The sequence below is a fragment of the Vespula pensylvanica genome, chromosome 6 (assembly GCF_014466175.1).
Source record: "Vespula pensylvanica isolate Volc-1 chromosome 6, ASM1446617v1, whole genome shotgun sequence".
NCBI lineage: Eukaryota > Metazoa > Arthropoda > Insecta > Hymenoptera > Vespidae > Vespula > Vespula pensylvanica.
In genome coordinates, this window is record NC_057690.1 from 7,020,341 (window position 1) to 7,038,203 (window position 17,863).

At 35.6% G+C, this 17,863-nt stretch overlaps 1 protein-coding gene across 4 annotated transcripts in view; it reads right to left on the reverse strand.

The window, feature by feature from the left end:
- Positions 1–120: 120 nt before the first annotated feature.
- The window catches only part of LOC122629833 (nephrin-like), a 95,598-nt gene continuing 77,855 nt past the window's right edge, over positions 121–17,863 (reverse strand). For all 4 annotated transcript variants that reach the window (XM_043813662.1, XM_043813665.1, XM_043813664.1 and 1 more), the window contains 5 exons: positions 14,604–14,938; positions 13,665–14,034; positions 4,700–4,948; positions 3,174–3,454; positions 121–1,807 (listed from right to left, as the gene is read on the reverse strand). In XM_043813662.1, the coding sequence (XP_043669597.1) occupies positions 1,664–1,807; positions 3,174–3,454; positions 4,700–4,948; positions 13,665–14,034; positions 14,604–14,938 (1,379 nt within the window). In that variant the 3' untranslated portion in view covers positions 121–1,663. The remainder of the gene's footprint in view (positions 1,808–3,173; positions 3,455–4,699; positions 4,949–13,664; positions 14,035–14,603; positions 14,939–17,863) is intronic.

Here is a 17,863-nt window from a genome sequence, read left to right on the forward strand (position 1 = left end):
AGAGAGAGAGAGAGAGAGAGAAAGAGAGAGAGAGAAGATGAGAGGCAGCGGTTGAGGGCGTTAGGGGGTAATGTAGAGATGGAAAAGGGCGGGGTAGGGAAAGGAATCGAACAATTTTAGGATACTACAACAAGATCGTTTATGTTCTTTTTTTCTTTTTCTGTAAAACAGATGAAACGTATTTCTCTTTATTCGTATGCCATTGAATTTTGTCGTTTATCTTATGCGATCGGACGTTTCATGGCTCGTTTGTTTAATTATTTATTTATTTATTTATTCATTTATTTATTCATTTATTTATTTCTTTTTCTTTATTTTCTTTTCTCTCATATTATGTTTATCGAATGAAATTCGGACATTATCTTGACTACTCTCTACATGTGTCTGAGGCTAGACGCCTATTTACAATAGATTCCTTTGTACAAAAACTAATCTCATATAAACAGTAAAACGTACACGTCAGCACGAACGCGCGCACGTGGCAGCGTCGATGAGCGGGAACGAAAACATGTTGCGTCTCTGATCGTCGCCAACGACTATGCTCTTTTTTTTCTTCTCTTTTTTCGTGCCTTTATATTATATTCTTCAGCGCCTCGATACGGTGTGTCTTGCTTGATTAGAATGATTAATAAATGGGATGAATTTATTTATTTTAATAACGAGTATTTATATTCGTTTATTCTCCTTTTCTTGCTTTTGTGTCGTGTTAGCAGTCTTTCACAGTTCATGTTCTTGTAAGAAATATCCTCAAAATATATTTATGTATATATAATATATATATATAATATATACTTATATAATATATATATATGTATGTTTTATGTGTATATATGTGTATGTATGTGTGTATATATATACATATATATACATATATATATATATATATATATATATATACATGCTTCTCGATTGAAAGTATGTTTTTCCTCTTTTTTGCTCAACCTATGATGTTATTTTCGATGAAACATGAAATAATGAATATGTTTTAGCCGAAGAATATTGTACATTTTCTCGAGAACACAGAGAAACTGAATCGCCGAAAATGTCACTTTTATCCAAATCTCGACGACCAAGTCTGCGTTCCCGCCATGACGATTTTGAATTATATCATCTTCTATTCTTCGAACGAAGTTTTGTACAATCAACGTTTAAAGAAAATCCCATCAACTCGTTGAAAATGATGATCAACGTAAATTACAAAATGTCAAGAGGATTTTTTATCGTTGGTTTCTTCTTCTCTCTCTCTTGTGTCCTCCTTTTCCTCTTATCTCTTTACGTATTTATCCGTCTATCTCTTTCTCTTCCTCTTACATATTAACTGTATACGGTGATCACAGAAATATTTGGCACTTTTTAAAATTAAATCACTTGTTCTAAATCGAAATAAGTCTTTTCTGAATTGTAAAGAACGAATGGAGATATTAATTTAATAGTCAAACAATCAGAAAATAATAATATCAAATTAGTGTTAATAAATTCTTGAGAAACGATTAAAAATTCAGAACGCATAGTTCGATTTAGAAAGAGTCAACGAATTAAAAAAATTGTCTAAACATTTCTATGATACTCCGTACACGTGTCGTTACCATGAGGAGAGAAAAAGTAAATCGGGAAAAAGAAAAAAAGAAAAATGAGAAAGTAAGAGAGAATGGGCACTCTCTTATTATATACAGCTCTCTTGTATTCGATTCGAGCGCGTCACCACTTCCGGCTGATGAAATTTCCCCTGAGCAGAAATTGACGAAGAGACCGGCCTCTGCGGCATCGACGATAAACATTTGCTCGCCCTTTGAAGGCTGTAATACACCTGAAAGCAACGCGAATGATATTTTTCCACCGTCGTCTTCGTCTTCGTCTTCGTCTTCGTCGTCGTCGTTGTCGTCGTCTTTCCTATCTCGTCTTAACAAAGGCTTGCCTCGTGAAATGACGCGGAACAAGAAAGAAGCGAGCTTTCGTAATCAACGAATCGTCTTTTTACCGCGTCGTGCTTGCGGACTAAGGAGAACGTCACGATACATGCATCGATCTACAAGCTTTTTATGAAAGTCCTTAATGAACCTCACTAAAATCGATATACAATGTATCGAAATAAAAGTCATAACGAGCGAATTAAAATAAAGAAAAAAGAACAAAGGAAATTAAAAGTCTAATTAAAAGATAGTATATATAAAGAAACGTGTTCAAGGAGATAGCGAAAACATTAACAAATTATACAAAATATTAAACAAAGCGAAAACACAAAATTATAATTAACATTAAATCAAACGATCAGATTATAAACACAATCACATGTTATAGATATAATACGTACGATTAAAGTGAGATATCTTTCGGAATAATTCCAATCGGTCGAAGATACTATTTCGATATTAAAATTATTCGAAATCACCGAAGGCAATCACCTTCGGGGGAGATACAAAAGTCAGCTTCGAGAGGAGTTACGCGCATCGGGACTGGCCTCCTCGAATTATCGAGAAAACTTCAAGGCAATTAAACTTACGAAGGCACAGATAACCCAAGGCTCCGCTAAACCGGAAAAGTTAAAGTGGAAGACTGCCGCATATTAAAGCGAGTGAACTCACCCTCCCACAACCCCTCACCACTCTTATTCCCAGACTTTTACCTCTATCCCTTCCTTCTCGTTTTACCTTCATCGTCTTCCAGTGAAACTCCAAATCTTTAAAAGAAGCTCATTCGTTTAGTCAAGGACACTTAAAGTACCATCGTACGCTACTTGAGCAGTTAAAAGAACGAAGAAAATAGATTGAAAATTACATTATCCATAAATTTTAACCCTAAATTCTAATCTTTCAGTGTTTTAATATTATTGTTCTCAACAATTTACTTATATCCTCGTTTATTTTAGAAGTTATATGATCTTACTATAATCGCACGTATAGCATATAAGTATATCTATATAATTAATACACATATCTTTATAATAACATTTAAGTTTCTAAAAGTATATATAAAGACTAATTATAAGAGAGATATAATACATTACAAAAAAAAAATTCCGCTTTTATAATCAAAGACTAGGTGAGTATTGCGTTGGTATCAGCCATGCATGACCAAATAGTAAAAGTTATCGGTCAAAGCGTAGCATTATGAAAAACAAAAAAGGTAAGAAAAAAGCTATACTAAAAAGATCAAAAAGGAGGCTGATCACTCACATTTTGGTTATTACGTTGATTATAGGCGTCCATCGCCATTTGCTTGAAGTCCGCCATGGTTGGCTGATGACCATAAATTGTCTGATGGGTGACATGATTTTGTGGATAGTTAATGGCGGGTGTTGAAAGGCAATCGGCGAGTACAGGATCCGATGGTAGATCCAAACCGTGTTGAACGATCGGTCTTTTTTCAGGCGAAGTTACTTCGTCCGTGACTCGATCCTTTTTTCTTCGTTGAGGTGGTGTCTTGTAGACGGGTGTATATGTTAAAGGTCTTCTTTCTACGAACAGATTTTAGGAAGCCATGTTGAGCCACGCTAAGTCAATTAAATCGATTAAATCAAGACGGAAAGATTAAGCTTTTCTTTTTTATCTCTTAACCTTTTTGTTCCTTTTTTTTATCGTTTCCGTTATTACCGATTTTAACTGATATAAGAGTAAGCTGATCATAAAAATAAGGAAGAGAGAGAGAGAGAGAGAGAGAGAGAGAGAGAGAGAGAGGGAAACCATGAGAAATTAGATGAACTTTCTTTGGTAAGATAGAAAATGACCAATTTATTTTAATTCTAGATTATAAAGAATAGGAAATTAATGAACACACTTGTTACAACGAGTTATGAATCATTGTCTTTAGCGAGAACGTAAAATTGAAGATTCTTCGCTTTGTTTAATATATATATATATATATATATCTTTTCTGATTCTTTTAAGTGCTTTAATATTCGAGAGTGTTCAAGAATTAAGTGTGCTACGATAAAAGATTTAAAAGAATTCCTAGGCAGTTCTTTGGTAAAGCCGAAAGGTCTTACTCGCTGATAAAGTAACGGTATTCCTCAGTAAATCTCTTCGACTTTAAGCCAAGCAGCGCTGAACTTATAGTCAATTTAATATTTAACACGTGTACTATCAGCCACTTCTGGGGATCATGTATTTTTTCTACTGTTCAAGGGACTTTTGAAACTCTCTTAAAACGCATTAATATTCCTACAGAGATATTCGAATGTCTTGTTATTAGAGTTTTAGTAGTATTCAAAGAATGATAAAACACTGATTAAAGAAAATTGTTTTATAAAACAACTTTTTTAAAAATTAAGGACTGTAACGATAAAATTTTAAGATTTCGCAATCGTGAAGATCGTTCCTAGCTATAATGTTTGATACAAGTAAAAATGTTCAATTCTATTCGAAGTTCTACACGTGTGAAATTTTCTAAATGCATCTGGCTGTACTGTGCGAAAACTTTTACGCTTCTTTTATGAATCTAACAATTATATAAAATTAATAATAAGAACATAATGATAAAATACAAAGGAGGTCAACTTCTAGTTTGGCTGCCTGGATTAATTTAGTTTCTAAGTCAATCTTCGATAAGTTTTATTAGCTTTTATAGTTGTACTTATAATTCGGCGATACTTTATCGCTTAGATTCTAGATATTAATGCTCTGTTTTATCAGCTTGTATAATAAATATAAAAGGAAAAGTGATGGAAAGGCAAAGATGAAGAAAGGTTAGGTCGTGCTCTCACCGTATTCGTTCGGTATGATGTCCGGATCGATGTCATCGACCGCCTGCTTGGTCTGAGGGTGCACTGGGGTGGTTGCACCTGCATTAGGTGGCTCGCACACGATCGGAGCGTGCTTTGGACTTCCGGCACGGCCGTTCGAATGCTTCCGGTAGAGCGCCGCCAGGATACCAGCTACGGCCAGGGCCAAAAGGGTCGCCGTAGCTGCCAGACCCAGTAGCAATGGACTCAGCATCGATGCATCCGTGTTACCTGTCGCAACAGCAACGTAAAATACTCGATCAACCGGAACTTGTATCGATCTTCTCGCTACCCTTCCACTTTTATCTCTATAAACCATCCCTATCCTTTCATTTCTCTCTTCCTCTCTCTTTCTCTCTCTCTCTCTTTTTCTATCTCTATTTCTTTCCACAGACTATCCCATTTAACTTATTCGTCTAAAATATATTAGCTCGATTATACGAAAAAATATCCAGAAATAAATCGCGTAATTCATATTCTTAAAAACGAAAATAGTCTTCTTTTAAATGATTTAATACCCATTATATCGATTGGTTTTTAATCATATCTTGAAAATATTATTAAATCGTAATATTATAAATTATAATATAAGAATATCGAGGAAATTTTTAAAAAGACAATATTATATAAAAGCTATTGGTGATCGATGTTATTGATCAGACGTATCCTATACTTAATTGAGCCGACCATTAGTCAGTCAAGAAATTGGCGGTGTCGCTATTACGATTCTGGATCATATCTTTTTCTTTTTCTTTTTTTTTCCTCGTTCTCTCTTCTCACGTTGAACTTCTCGGAGCTTCTCGCTTTCGGTTCCTATACTTTAAAGTTCGATCTCCCTTTGTTCACGGAAACGAAGGCACACAGATGAAAGATATCCTACAACTTCCCTATTATTGACATGCGACGGTGTGTAATACAAAGAAAGTCTGTTGCTGAATGATAGATCTAAAAGCGATGATTGCACTGAATACTCGTTGAGTCACGTGTATAAACTGACTCTCTCTCTCTCTCTTTCTTTTTTTCTTTCTCTATCTTTATCTCTATCTATCTATCTATCTATCTATCTATTTATCCATCTATCTATCTGTCTTCTTCATTCTTTCTTTGAATGATACTTGGAAACTTTCGAGTTCGATTTGAAAAGCAAAATTCTCTTTTTCCGATAATAATACTCTGACTATTCGAATAAATGGATATTTTAAAGGAATAATTAAGTAATTATATTTCACATTGCTTTAATATATTATTTATATAATATACGACACGAATTACCGATCGTTTTGATTTTAACAGAATTATATAGTTTCCTCTTTATTTATGAGAGAGATACAGAGAGAAGAAGAAGAGAGAAAGACGAGATGCGTTCTTTTCTTTCATTTTTTAATCTGTTTTAAAAACTGCTGGATTGTCAACAAATTGAGACATAACTAATTCTACTATTAGTTTTAGAAACTGTTAATTAAAAGCAACAAAAGGCTATTTTTTCAATCTGGATTCAAATTTCTTTAAATATATTTATTCTTTTGCTGTTTCACTCTCTCTCTCTCTCTCTCTCTCTCTCTCTCTCTCTCTCTCTCTCTCTCTCTCTCTCATTTTCTCGGTCATCAAGAAGCAAATGCATTTTCATTGCAGTATTACGAGCATATATACGTACGTGCCTTTCGCATCGAGATAACGCAGAGATATGGAAGTTACATCCCTCTCTCTCTCTCTCTCTCTTTCTCTTTCATGTTGCACTTGTCTCACCGAAGCATGCGACAAACTCGCCCATCAATATCACCGAGGTCAGCTTAATAAGCAGGACCATAATTAACAAAGGTATGTCTATAATGGCGCTATTACCGTTCACCTGGCGTGCGTGTATAAATAGAGATGCGCGATCCTGTTACAACGTACTATACACTATGTATTTCTACATGCTGCATTATATACACGTAGGACAATTTAAATGACTTAATGTCACGTAATGATCTCCACAAAATTATCCTTGGAAAGAAAAAACATAGTACAGAAAAATGTTTATAGTAAAATTTTCGTTGCACGGTCGTATTTTATTCTGCTAATATCAATAAGTAAAACGTAAACAATGAAAAAAAAAGAGTAAATACATATAAAGTAATATACATTTATAACAATTGAATTATGTGAACAGCACTACTCAGTTGCTGTAAAATATCAATGTTACGGTTTCTGTTGCTGATTTTTTATTTTTGTACTTTATGTTATATTCACGAGGAAAGGAGAGTTGTATAATTAAATTGATATTTGTTGAAGATAAGAGTTGAAATTAAATTGATAACAAATTGTGAAAACAGAAGTATATAGTCAGTCTATTGGTTATTGTGTTTGCATTTCCTAATTAATTGTACTTAAATGACTCTAGTAGCTTCACCATTTTAAATGACACGAAATTAGATATAACACGCATTGTACGCAATACATATTAATGGTTATTGAAAATAAATACCAAGTTCTTATAAACGCATGTATGCAAACTAACGATAATTACTAATTACTAAGACGAAAGCGAGATCGTGTTGAAAGAATATTTTGAATATACTAGTTACCTGATCTTACGTTACGATCAGTTATATAATCGTAAATATCAGTAAAAAGATTTTATAGATGTTTCAACGAAATTTGCAACAACACTCAACTCGTTAATTCATAATTATTAGTACAATTTACAACCTACGACGATACTTGGCTATGGTCGAAGTTAACGACGGGCAAGAATCCAAACTCGTGAATTTGCATTAAAGGTACTTACTCGGTGACTCAGCGATCGTACTTTATACATATACGTGTATATATGTATATATATATTATATATATGTATATGTATATATATATATATATATACGTCTACATGCCACATCGTCGTTCTCTACCATTGATAAAACTTGCGGAAACGAGCCAACATGGAAAGTCGGAGTTCGATCTTGAAACAGAATTATGAAACTAACGGTTAAACGATATTTGTTTTTCTCTCTCTTTCTCTCTTGCATTTGGTCGAATATACATAACATCTTGAAAGACATTGTTTCATCTATTTAATACATTGAAATTTCAGCTATGCTCGTATCCTATTACTAATTGGAGTTAAAACAGAAGCAAATAATGATGAAGCAACAACGGAAAGGGCACGTGTACTGCTTCGACTATTTGCCAAATATTGACTTCGCCGTTGGCACAACGCTCAGCGATAGTAACAAACGAGAGACAGCGAGAGAGAAAGAGAGAGCCAACAGCTACAATACGAGACTTCACAAAAGCTGATTAATGGAGCTGCGATTATCCGACGAGCCACGCTGCAACGCGGATTTGTCTCGACAGCAATCAGAAAACATTCCGTTGCTGTTTCCTTTGGAAGCATTGTTATTCAACGCTTCTCTTTCGCGAGTACACTTAAGATACACAATGCACGTCGATCGAACACTACTTCCCTATTCCGGTGAACAAAGATACTCAATCAACAGAATTTTATGAAAGAGTACGATATTTCGCACATATACATTCGATGGTTTCATGAATGTACCATTAATTGATATTAGAAACGATACAAATAAAAACACAGAGATCCTTTCAATTAATCTTTCGATCAATTAATAAAGAGTTATTCATAAATGAACGACGATGTGAATAGACTCAGAAAATGCCAAAAGAAATAACGAAAAATAGCAAATATCCTGTAAATCAGTTTCACATTCATCCTACATTTTTTGCTGTAAATTATGAATTAATTTTTATTCATGTGAAAGCAAGCACATTCATTTTATACAAGTAAAGCATCCATGGGGAAGTTGACTGAAGGGCCTGGATAGCTTAATAGTTAAAACAAGTGCCTGAAAAGCGGAAAATCCAGATTCGAGTGCCAGTCTAGATTACCCGACGGCCAAACTTTTTTCATGTATTACGTGTATACGTTATATAATAAAATTGATATTCCCTATATTTTCTTTCATTTCTCAGAAACGATATTATCGAAACGTACGAATGTTTCATAGAAAGATTTTTATTTGCTTTTTCGCTTCTATTCATCCTTAAAAGTATTATTCCTCGTTTGTAAATCATCCTTTAAGAAACGAATTTGAGAGTTTCGATAATTCGTCTTCCCAATTTTAGAAGAAGGTATCACGGAACATCGAATCTTCTTCGAATTCAAGGATGATTTTGCTTCGTTTCTCTATCGAAGAGTTGCCATTTTTCGGGCAAAGCAAAGCTCGCTGAAGGGGATAAAAGCATGGAGCTTGAGTCAATACGGTAAGAGATACGCCTGCCGTTCGAGTAGTTTCGATATCGAGAGAAATAGAGGAAAGAGAAGAAATAAAAGGAAAAAGTCGAGAATAGAATCGGTGTGGATACATGTACGTGTAGATATATATAAATGTGTGCGAGCGAAATAGGAGGGTCTTCGCGAACGACGCGAGTACTCTTTTGCGCTTTGGAGGCGGGCGAATGGCGCGGTGTACCGCGAGGCCGGCCGGCTTTAAGGCAACCAAGCAATTCGTCCTAAATCGAAGCAATCCCGCGGAAACCCGAAACCAATTTCGAAAGAATTGCATTCTAAAACCATCCGCGTAGTAGCTCCGGGCTAAACAAGCGGCCACGCCGCGTTCGCTCACTTTCGACGAGAACGTATCGGCAACGAAGAGAATAGCCAAAATCGTCGAAAGACCAGACTTGTCGATGCTCACCCTTTCGATCGAACATACTCGAGGAATATCCGATTTCCCTATTCTCTTTCCTACGTATCTTATTTCCCTTTCTACCTGTAAATATGATTTCTTTATTATATTCAAAGCGATTATCTCAGTTATAAGTTATGATTATGTTTTTATATATGATTAATAATATAATAGAAGTTATATAACAAAAGCGAAGATATCGTCTAATTTCTTGGCTATAACTGACCTACCGAGTGAAATACATTACAAAGAGACCGCAAATAGGCTCTACCCAGCCGTAGGTAGCTTGGCATTCGAGCAAATCAGCGCCGCGGGCTTACGCTCGTCAAATCAATATTTGCACCTCCGCGGGGACTCGCGCATACAGACAGAGAGAGGAAGAGGGGAAGAGAGAAAGAGAGAGAGAGAGAAAGAGAGAGAGAGAGAGAGAGAGAGAGAGAGAAAGAGTGTGAGTAGAAAACAGAACAAAAGTAGAAGAAGAAACGCCATGTTTGACAGATTGAATAAGAGAAAAAAAGGGAGAAAAAATCGTACCAATAATTAAGAGACAACAAGGTCATGTAAGAAAACAAATTCCCTTGCAGACTCGTAGTATTGTTTTATCTTAAATTATTATTTTAATTATTAAAAATATTATTGAAATTATTTAACTATTTCATTCTAATACTAACTTATATAATGGCACAGAGTAAATCGTTCATCCTATTAATCCAGAGTTTACCAGTGATTCTATGTTACTATGATTCAATTCATTGGAATTTAACATGAACATTTGAGATAACGAGGTTCAATATGGGCAAACTTTCAACCATAAAATGAAGAACCAGATTCCCGTATGATCCGTTTGTACAAATACATAGAATATTCGGGTCTAAGCGACCTAAAGGAAGGAACACGCCACGTTTAGTTCACTCTCCGTAATCTCTTTTGCGGTATAAGATAAGAGAAGAGAAAAGAAGGTAGAAAGGAAGGAAGGAAGGAATAAAAGATGGTTTCTGCTAGCGTCGCTAGCCGAGAAGCATGGACCCGGAAAATCGTCCTTTTCGAATAGCGTATCCTGCGGTCTAGGCTTTCACGCTTGTCTACCCAGTATATTTATTATATACACGCGAGCTTTTCTTTTAGATATAAATACACTGAAAAGCGTGGTGTATGGGCGCCATTAATTGTTGAGACTTTCCGAACTACAGGAAATGAAAACACATTTCTTTATTCTTTAACTTTTTTTGACGAGAGATCTATAGATCGAAACGGTTAGTTTTTTAAAAATATTTTATATGTCGCGTTCGTCAATTAACTCGTTACAAGGATGAAGATATCATACTACTGCTTCGTAGTATTCTCTGTTGATCGTCGCTAATACGATAGAAAGTGGAAATGAGATGGACATGTGCAGGTTGCGAGGAAGAGGAAGAGGAAGAGAGAGAGAGAGAGAAGTTGAATTAGGGATGGATGCATCGAAAGCTAGCATCGGAATGGTCGACGCACGCGTTACATGGTCAGAAGGGAAAGGGAGTAAGAGTGAGAGGGACGATGTTCGTTGATTGAGAGTAATCTGTTTTGTTAATTGCAAGGTCCGCAGAGTCCGATACCTGTGGTCGCGTTGCGCTGTGTTCAGCATTACAAGCCAGCCCTCTCCCAGACTGGAAACTGGCGATTCCTCTTCTCTCTCTCTCTCTCTCTCTCTCTCTCTTTCTCTCTCTCTCTCTCTTTCGCACCCTCTCTATCTCTGTCTCTCTCCCTCACTCACCGACTCTGCGATCCACCTCGAAACATCAGCGACCACGGTGCGAGCCTCTCGTGAGGGGGTGGTTAACCGACTAATTGCAATACCGACGCGTCTACTCTGGACTATTTGTGCAATCGCGATTATATCCGTCGTCCTTGTGTCTCACCTATCAAGCTATGTTTCCAGCAATTTCGAATGGCGTCGCGTGCCCGTTGGGAAGCAAAATGTCATGTTGTTAAGTGCGTATCTCTGAAAGGGTTTCAAAAAGTAACTAAGGTAATCGATTGAGCTCGATAAAACTTTACAGAAATTCAAGAGGACAGTTGCACAAAAGCTTTTATAGTAAATACGTTTGCAGTCGATAGAATATGTACATACACGGTTACTCTTAAAAACAGAGCAGCAGAGAGGGGAGAGAAAGAAAGAGAGGGAGAGAGAGAAAGAGAAAGGAGAAAAGCGATTTTGTATTAATATAAATTATCCATAGTTGGCTCTACTCTTTTATCCATTTCTGTCGTGTACTATTATATTGAAGAATTTAATTTCATACTGAGAGAAATGCGATAAAATTTATTACATATGCGTAATCAAAACGACATCAAATGTGATCCGATATAAATTACAGAAATATTTTTTATGCTACTAATACTATGTAGATACATTGCTACATGCAAGTGGTTAAATCTAACTGAAATATTTCTTCTAATGCTTTTACGCTCTATGACCCTCGTAAATAAGAGTCGCGCCAGTAGCAACGTCACTCACGAGAGCTTACGACATGTTCCATGAGCTTGCAAACTGCATGAAAGCGACTTTTTCCTTTCTTTTTTTTTTACTTCCTCATAGTTCCTTTCTTTTCACTTGCTTCTTCCGGATATGCGAGCGAGATACTTTCAACTCGTCGCTGATTTTTTCTTCCCTCAGCTTTTTGGATACTCCTAAGAAGGAAGACGACGATTTAAAAGACGACGAGGCTCACAAACGTTTCCCATATATTTTTATTTTTCTTCAATGTATGTCCAAGTCTTTTCAACGTCAAAGTCTTGTATTTTCCAAAGGACAGTTCACACGGAGAATTAAAAGAAAAGAAGGAGAAAGAGAGAAAGGAGAGAGAGAGAGAGAGAGAGAGAGAGAGAGAGAAGGAGGAAAAGAGAGAAAGAAGTTCTTTTACGCTCTTAAAGCTTGCCAAATTGAAACTTAAAAATTTTAACGAATAATAAATATTTCGCTTTAAACAACGAATTGCGTGCAGATTAACATCGACGATGAAGTTCCACTAATACTTGAATCTCTATCTCTATTATTTCTTCCATTTCATCTGTTTTATTTATTAAACGGGTTAGAAAGACTATTTACCATCCAAATCAGTGGAAATTTTCGCTTGAGAATTTTTTCTTTTCTTTTACATTTTTTTCTAGATTTCAAGGGAATAGTATAGTAGTATCCTTAAATCTCTTCTGTCGATTCTGTTCGGGTGGTAACATCTATTCGCCCAAATCAGAAGGTGGTGTGACATCCACAGCGGGACTATTCAAATGGTTCACACCGTTGCTTTACAACATATACTTATACACATGCACACACACTTTGTTCAACCATTTTCGAAAGCTTTCTTCGCTCTAAAGACGATTCAGTTTCTCCTTTCTCTCGCTCGCACACTCGCTCGCTCAGGTAGTCGGAGAGTAATACAAAAATAATCACGTCGTATAACGAGAAAAGTTCTCGCCTCCTTTCGAAATAACACGCGACTACGAAACGAGATTGTTTCTCGAGGAGTTATTAAACTTGAAACATCGCCGTGTCACGATTGTCCCGAACGTAGGATCGAAAGTTTACGCTAATGGATTCGTTTATATTATTTAATCGGTAGCTTTATATTGAAAAGTAGGTTATATCTCTTGAATTCATTTACAAACATACCTACAATATCACGATACAATACGTATACATACTTGATATATAATAAAAAAAAAAAAAATCCAATTGCAGTGAGAATTTACTTCCAGCGATTTATATATACAAACACATACAGGCAGAACTAAAATATTTAACAGGTTGAAAGATAAATGAATTTTTCATGAATTCATAAACCGAGTGTCTATTTTTAAACGATATAACAACATATCTCTGATCCTACTGATTTTATAAAGAAATGTTTCAAATAAAAGTTCCTAAGTTTTTCCTGGGAGAGGAAAGAAATTAATGTAACATTTATTGTAGTTGTTTCGTAAAGAGCATTCTTGTCAAGATACGGAAATCATAAGAATTTTTTTTAATAAAAATCGATATTTTAAATCTGGTAAAAGTTGTAGAAAATATCAATACGTATCAAACAGGCATAACATACCTTTTCATCGAATTACGATGCTTATTTTTAATATTATTCAAAACGAAATACGAGAAAAATTCATTGTCTTATTATTTTTCTAAGAAACTAATTAAATATTATAAAACGAATCATCTGCGCTTTAAATAGAATGACCATCAACGTGTTGACGTACGGATGAAAATAAAATTAAAAAATATTTACCAGTTGTGTACATGGCGACGCCCTTAAGCGTGACAGGTTCCAATATGGTGGGATCGCTTCTACCCTTGGCGTTAATAGCGTAGAGATAGAGACGATAACTTTTGCCGGTCGTAAGGCTAGTGACCTCAAAGATCGCTCCATTCGGATTGGCTTGTACTGTTTTGTTCAATAGAATCGAAGCTCCATCCTCTTCGGCTACGACCTCCAATTGATAGCTATGGATAGGTAGGCCTCCGTCGTAACCATCTAAGCAACGTACGATCAGACCAGTTCCTGATTTCGTGCCAACCTCCTCCACGCCCAAGGGTGCTGACAGTTCCGTCGTAGTAGTGCAGTTGTGTAGAGGATAGGGACGACCAGCCGCTATCACCTGAAGACAATTGTCCAGAGGTCAGATCGATTCACCTCGATCTACGAGTTCCTTTTGAAAGCTCTAACATAGTTAAAGCTATAGCTTCGATATTACGAACGTGATCTTGATAATGAAAAATGATACAGTATTTAAATATATTGAAACATAAATATTGAAACATAGATTTATTCGATTTATAAAATATTATTTATTTAATTTATATAGTTATATATATACATACATATATATGTATTATTTTATTCTATCAATAACATTATCAATCATATGTACTGAGCTTTATTTACGAGATAATGGATGTAAACTGTGACAAATGCTTTTCATAGAAATTCCTGCTGTATGAAGTAATATTGTCGAAATACAAAATATCTAACAAAAGTAAAGAATAGAATTCAACTTTTAGCTTTCTTTTCTTTAGATCACAGCGATAAATTTCGAATAGAAGAAAATGAAAATTATAATTTTGATGAATACTTATCGTAACACAAACAGGAAAAGAGTAGAAAGAAAAGAAAAAGAAATCAAATCGCATTCAACTAAATAAATGGAGAAAAGGAAATGAAGCTTACCTGAAAAAGGCACGCTGATCTTTGCTTGCCGACTTGGTTAGTAGCCCAACACGCGACTGTACCGTAATCCATTTCCGTCGTGGGTGTATAGTTAAGTCTCGAACCGTGAAATTGTTGATATTCTTTCAGACTCTCCACAACTGACGGAGTTCCGGCTACTGATGCGTGAGAGTATCGCGAATGTGGCATCTCCATCAACTCTCCGGAATTATTAAAGGTCCAATGAAAGGTCAACGGTGGTGGATGACTCTCCACAGCGCAAACCAAAGAAACTGTTTCCTGTTTGAGAGCACCAACCACAACCTCGCTTTTACCCTCTTTGCAGACCGGCGTATCTGTAACGAGTTGTAGTTTCCTTTCGTAAATTTAAAAATATATAAGTTTTAATTTATTGCTTGACATTTATTTTCAAATGATAAAATTTTCTTTTTTTTTTTCCTATAAATTAAAAATTTTCCTTATATTCTTTTCCTTCTTTTTTTATTATTATTACTATACGATTAGCATACCAAATTTTTATTTGGATGATACAAATTTTAATTTATAAAGATTTAAATAAACTGACAAAGAAAAATTAAATTATTCTCAATTTTTGTATTACAAATATAATGACACTTATATGTATATGTAAGAATAAATATGTCTTCCTTAAATTTACACACAGTATTCATAATGCTCTAATGTGTAAAAATATAATATTTATTCTCGTCGAACCAATAGATATACATATAGATATATACCGTGTCATACAATTTGTTAAGGGAAATATCAAGTTTATTCATAATTCGTTCGTTTCGAACTATTAGAACGGAGGGAAGTAAACGTTAATAGAAATTATCTTAATTGACATAAAATATCGTATATTCTTCATTCCAAACGATGTCAATACATAAAGTATCAAGAAACTACTCTATCTATTAATATCTATATTGATTTTCTATGCAGTCATCGAATTCTCTCATTGTACGGTATAAACCATATTCTCACGAAAATCCGAGACCTCGAAGGAATACGGACGATTATGTAAATCCATTGTCCACGATTATTGAAATTTAAATAGGATCGCACGGTGTGCGACGGGTAAATCACTCGGTTCAGACGTGCTGCCGTATTCACCTAGTCGAGTTAAGCTATTGCAGCGGTAACCCGTTCAATGTGTCACAGATATGGCACGACTGCACGTTAGTCAATTGCGCTGCTTGACACTTACTGAGGCAATCATCTATCACTCGAGCACGTTTCTCACGTAAGCGCAAATTGCTTTGTACTGACTTAGATCCTGACGTGAAGCTCGTGGCTCAATTAATTAGGACAAAAGTTTTGGAGGGTACTCAACGATTCTTTTAACTACATTTCTTTGATTATATTCATAATGATTTAAAGAAAAAGTAACTAATAGATATACGTATCTTTTTATACACAGTATACCTATTTAATTAATTCTCGAATTATAATATTATATCAAGAAATTGATAAGACCAAGCCTCGGAAAAGATATGTTTGTTTTACGCGTAAAAACGTTTAACTTGGTGAACATAATTTGTATTTGAGATTCGAATAAGATCGGATGCCATCAAACGGAAGAAGAAGCGTCGAAGCTGGCGGGTTCGTTCGATCGATCGTCTAATAGGAAATTCCCTTGACATCGGTATTTGCGATAGGCCACGGCATACGGAAGTCCCAAATGGCAGGGAACATGATTTACGTTGGCGGAGAAGCCGAGAATCGCGAATACGTATGTATATACGTGTACATATATATATTAGTATATATGGGCCATGGCAGGGTGATGCTTTCAATCTGCCGCATTTGATCTTCCTAGTGATATTAATTGCTAATAAGAGAAATTGACGGCACCGGTAGGAGATCAAGCATGTCACAAGATTGTTCACATTTCCATCTTCACTGATGAAGGAAAAGCGACTTTATCAATCTAATCAAATATCGACTCACTTTCATCTTGATCTTAAATATTCCATTCATTAACAGTGTACAGGTCTTCCGAATTTTAAATCGTCAGCAAATGAATATTTTATATCAAATAGTCAATGAATTAAATTATTCTAATTTAAATTGTTAGCTACTTCGATCTGATGTTTCAAAAATATCCTAATGTAAGATAAAAGAAATGAATGTAATAATAATGTTTAGATATTATTTTTGAGATTACCATATGAAATGAATAATACAATGATAGATGTTCATGTATAAATTAGCAATGGTACGTGTCTTCAAGTCAGGTCAGTTAAAATATTATAATTATCTTACAAGTATTTATAATTTCTTATCTGAGTAATATAATATCGTATTAATAATTACATATAAAGTAATGTGAAATTGTATTAAATTAAATATATTATTATTTATTTGATATCACTTAAAAACATCATTTATCTATATCTCTCATACCCTATATTATTCACGATAAACTTTTAATAAAACATTCAAGATTAGAAATCTATCTAGGACTCTTTTCGCGTTATTATTTCCGCGATGATGTCACGCGATAAGATTGGTGCTGCAGACAAGGTCGACCTAGGGCGTAAACACGCGCAGATAATGATCGAAGGGCGATCGAAATTGATATCAGCGTTGAAGGGGTTGAAAAGTAACGATATAGGTGTTGGACTATCTCTGTCTGCCACTCTGTCTCACTCTTTCTCTCTCTCTCTCTCTCTCTCTCTCTCTCTTTCTCTCTCGCTCTCTCTAACTCTCTTCTCTCACGTCACACACCGACCCTGTCCTAGCTTAGCACATTGCCAGACTACCTTCACCCACACATGAATATTCAGCTACGCTTTCCATACATTGAATATGCATCGCAGTCCTTCCTTCCCTCTTAGGTCATTTACAAGATGCAGATACGCCGAGCTACCACCGGGGCCACCTACCATTCTAATAGAATAACCCGCTCTGTGTTTCAGAGAAAACTATCCACCCTATCTTCGTACCCATCCTCCTAGCCGTCTTTCTCCCATTCTCCGGTGACCCTTTGGCCTTTCCTATTCCCTTGGCTATACTCTCACTCTCTCTGTCTCTCTCTCTCTCTCTCTCTCTCTCTCTATCTGTCTCTCTTTCTCTCTCTCTTTCACACATACACACACATGCCAACTTGGAGTCTCTCTTCTCGTTTCCTCGACGCACACTCTCCTGGAGAGTTGCTTGCCATCGATTAAGTAATTAACGAGGAGTCGAGGCGTTCGGTGAGAATGGCCAAATTAGAGAAATGCTTTCCCAACGACGGCGAACGCCTTAACCGT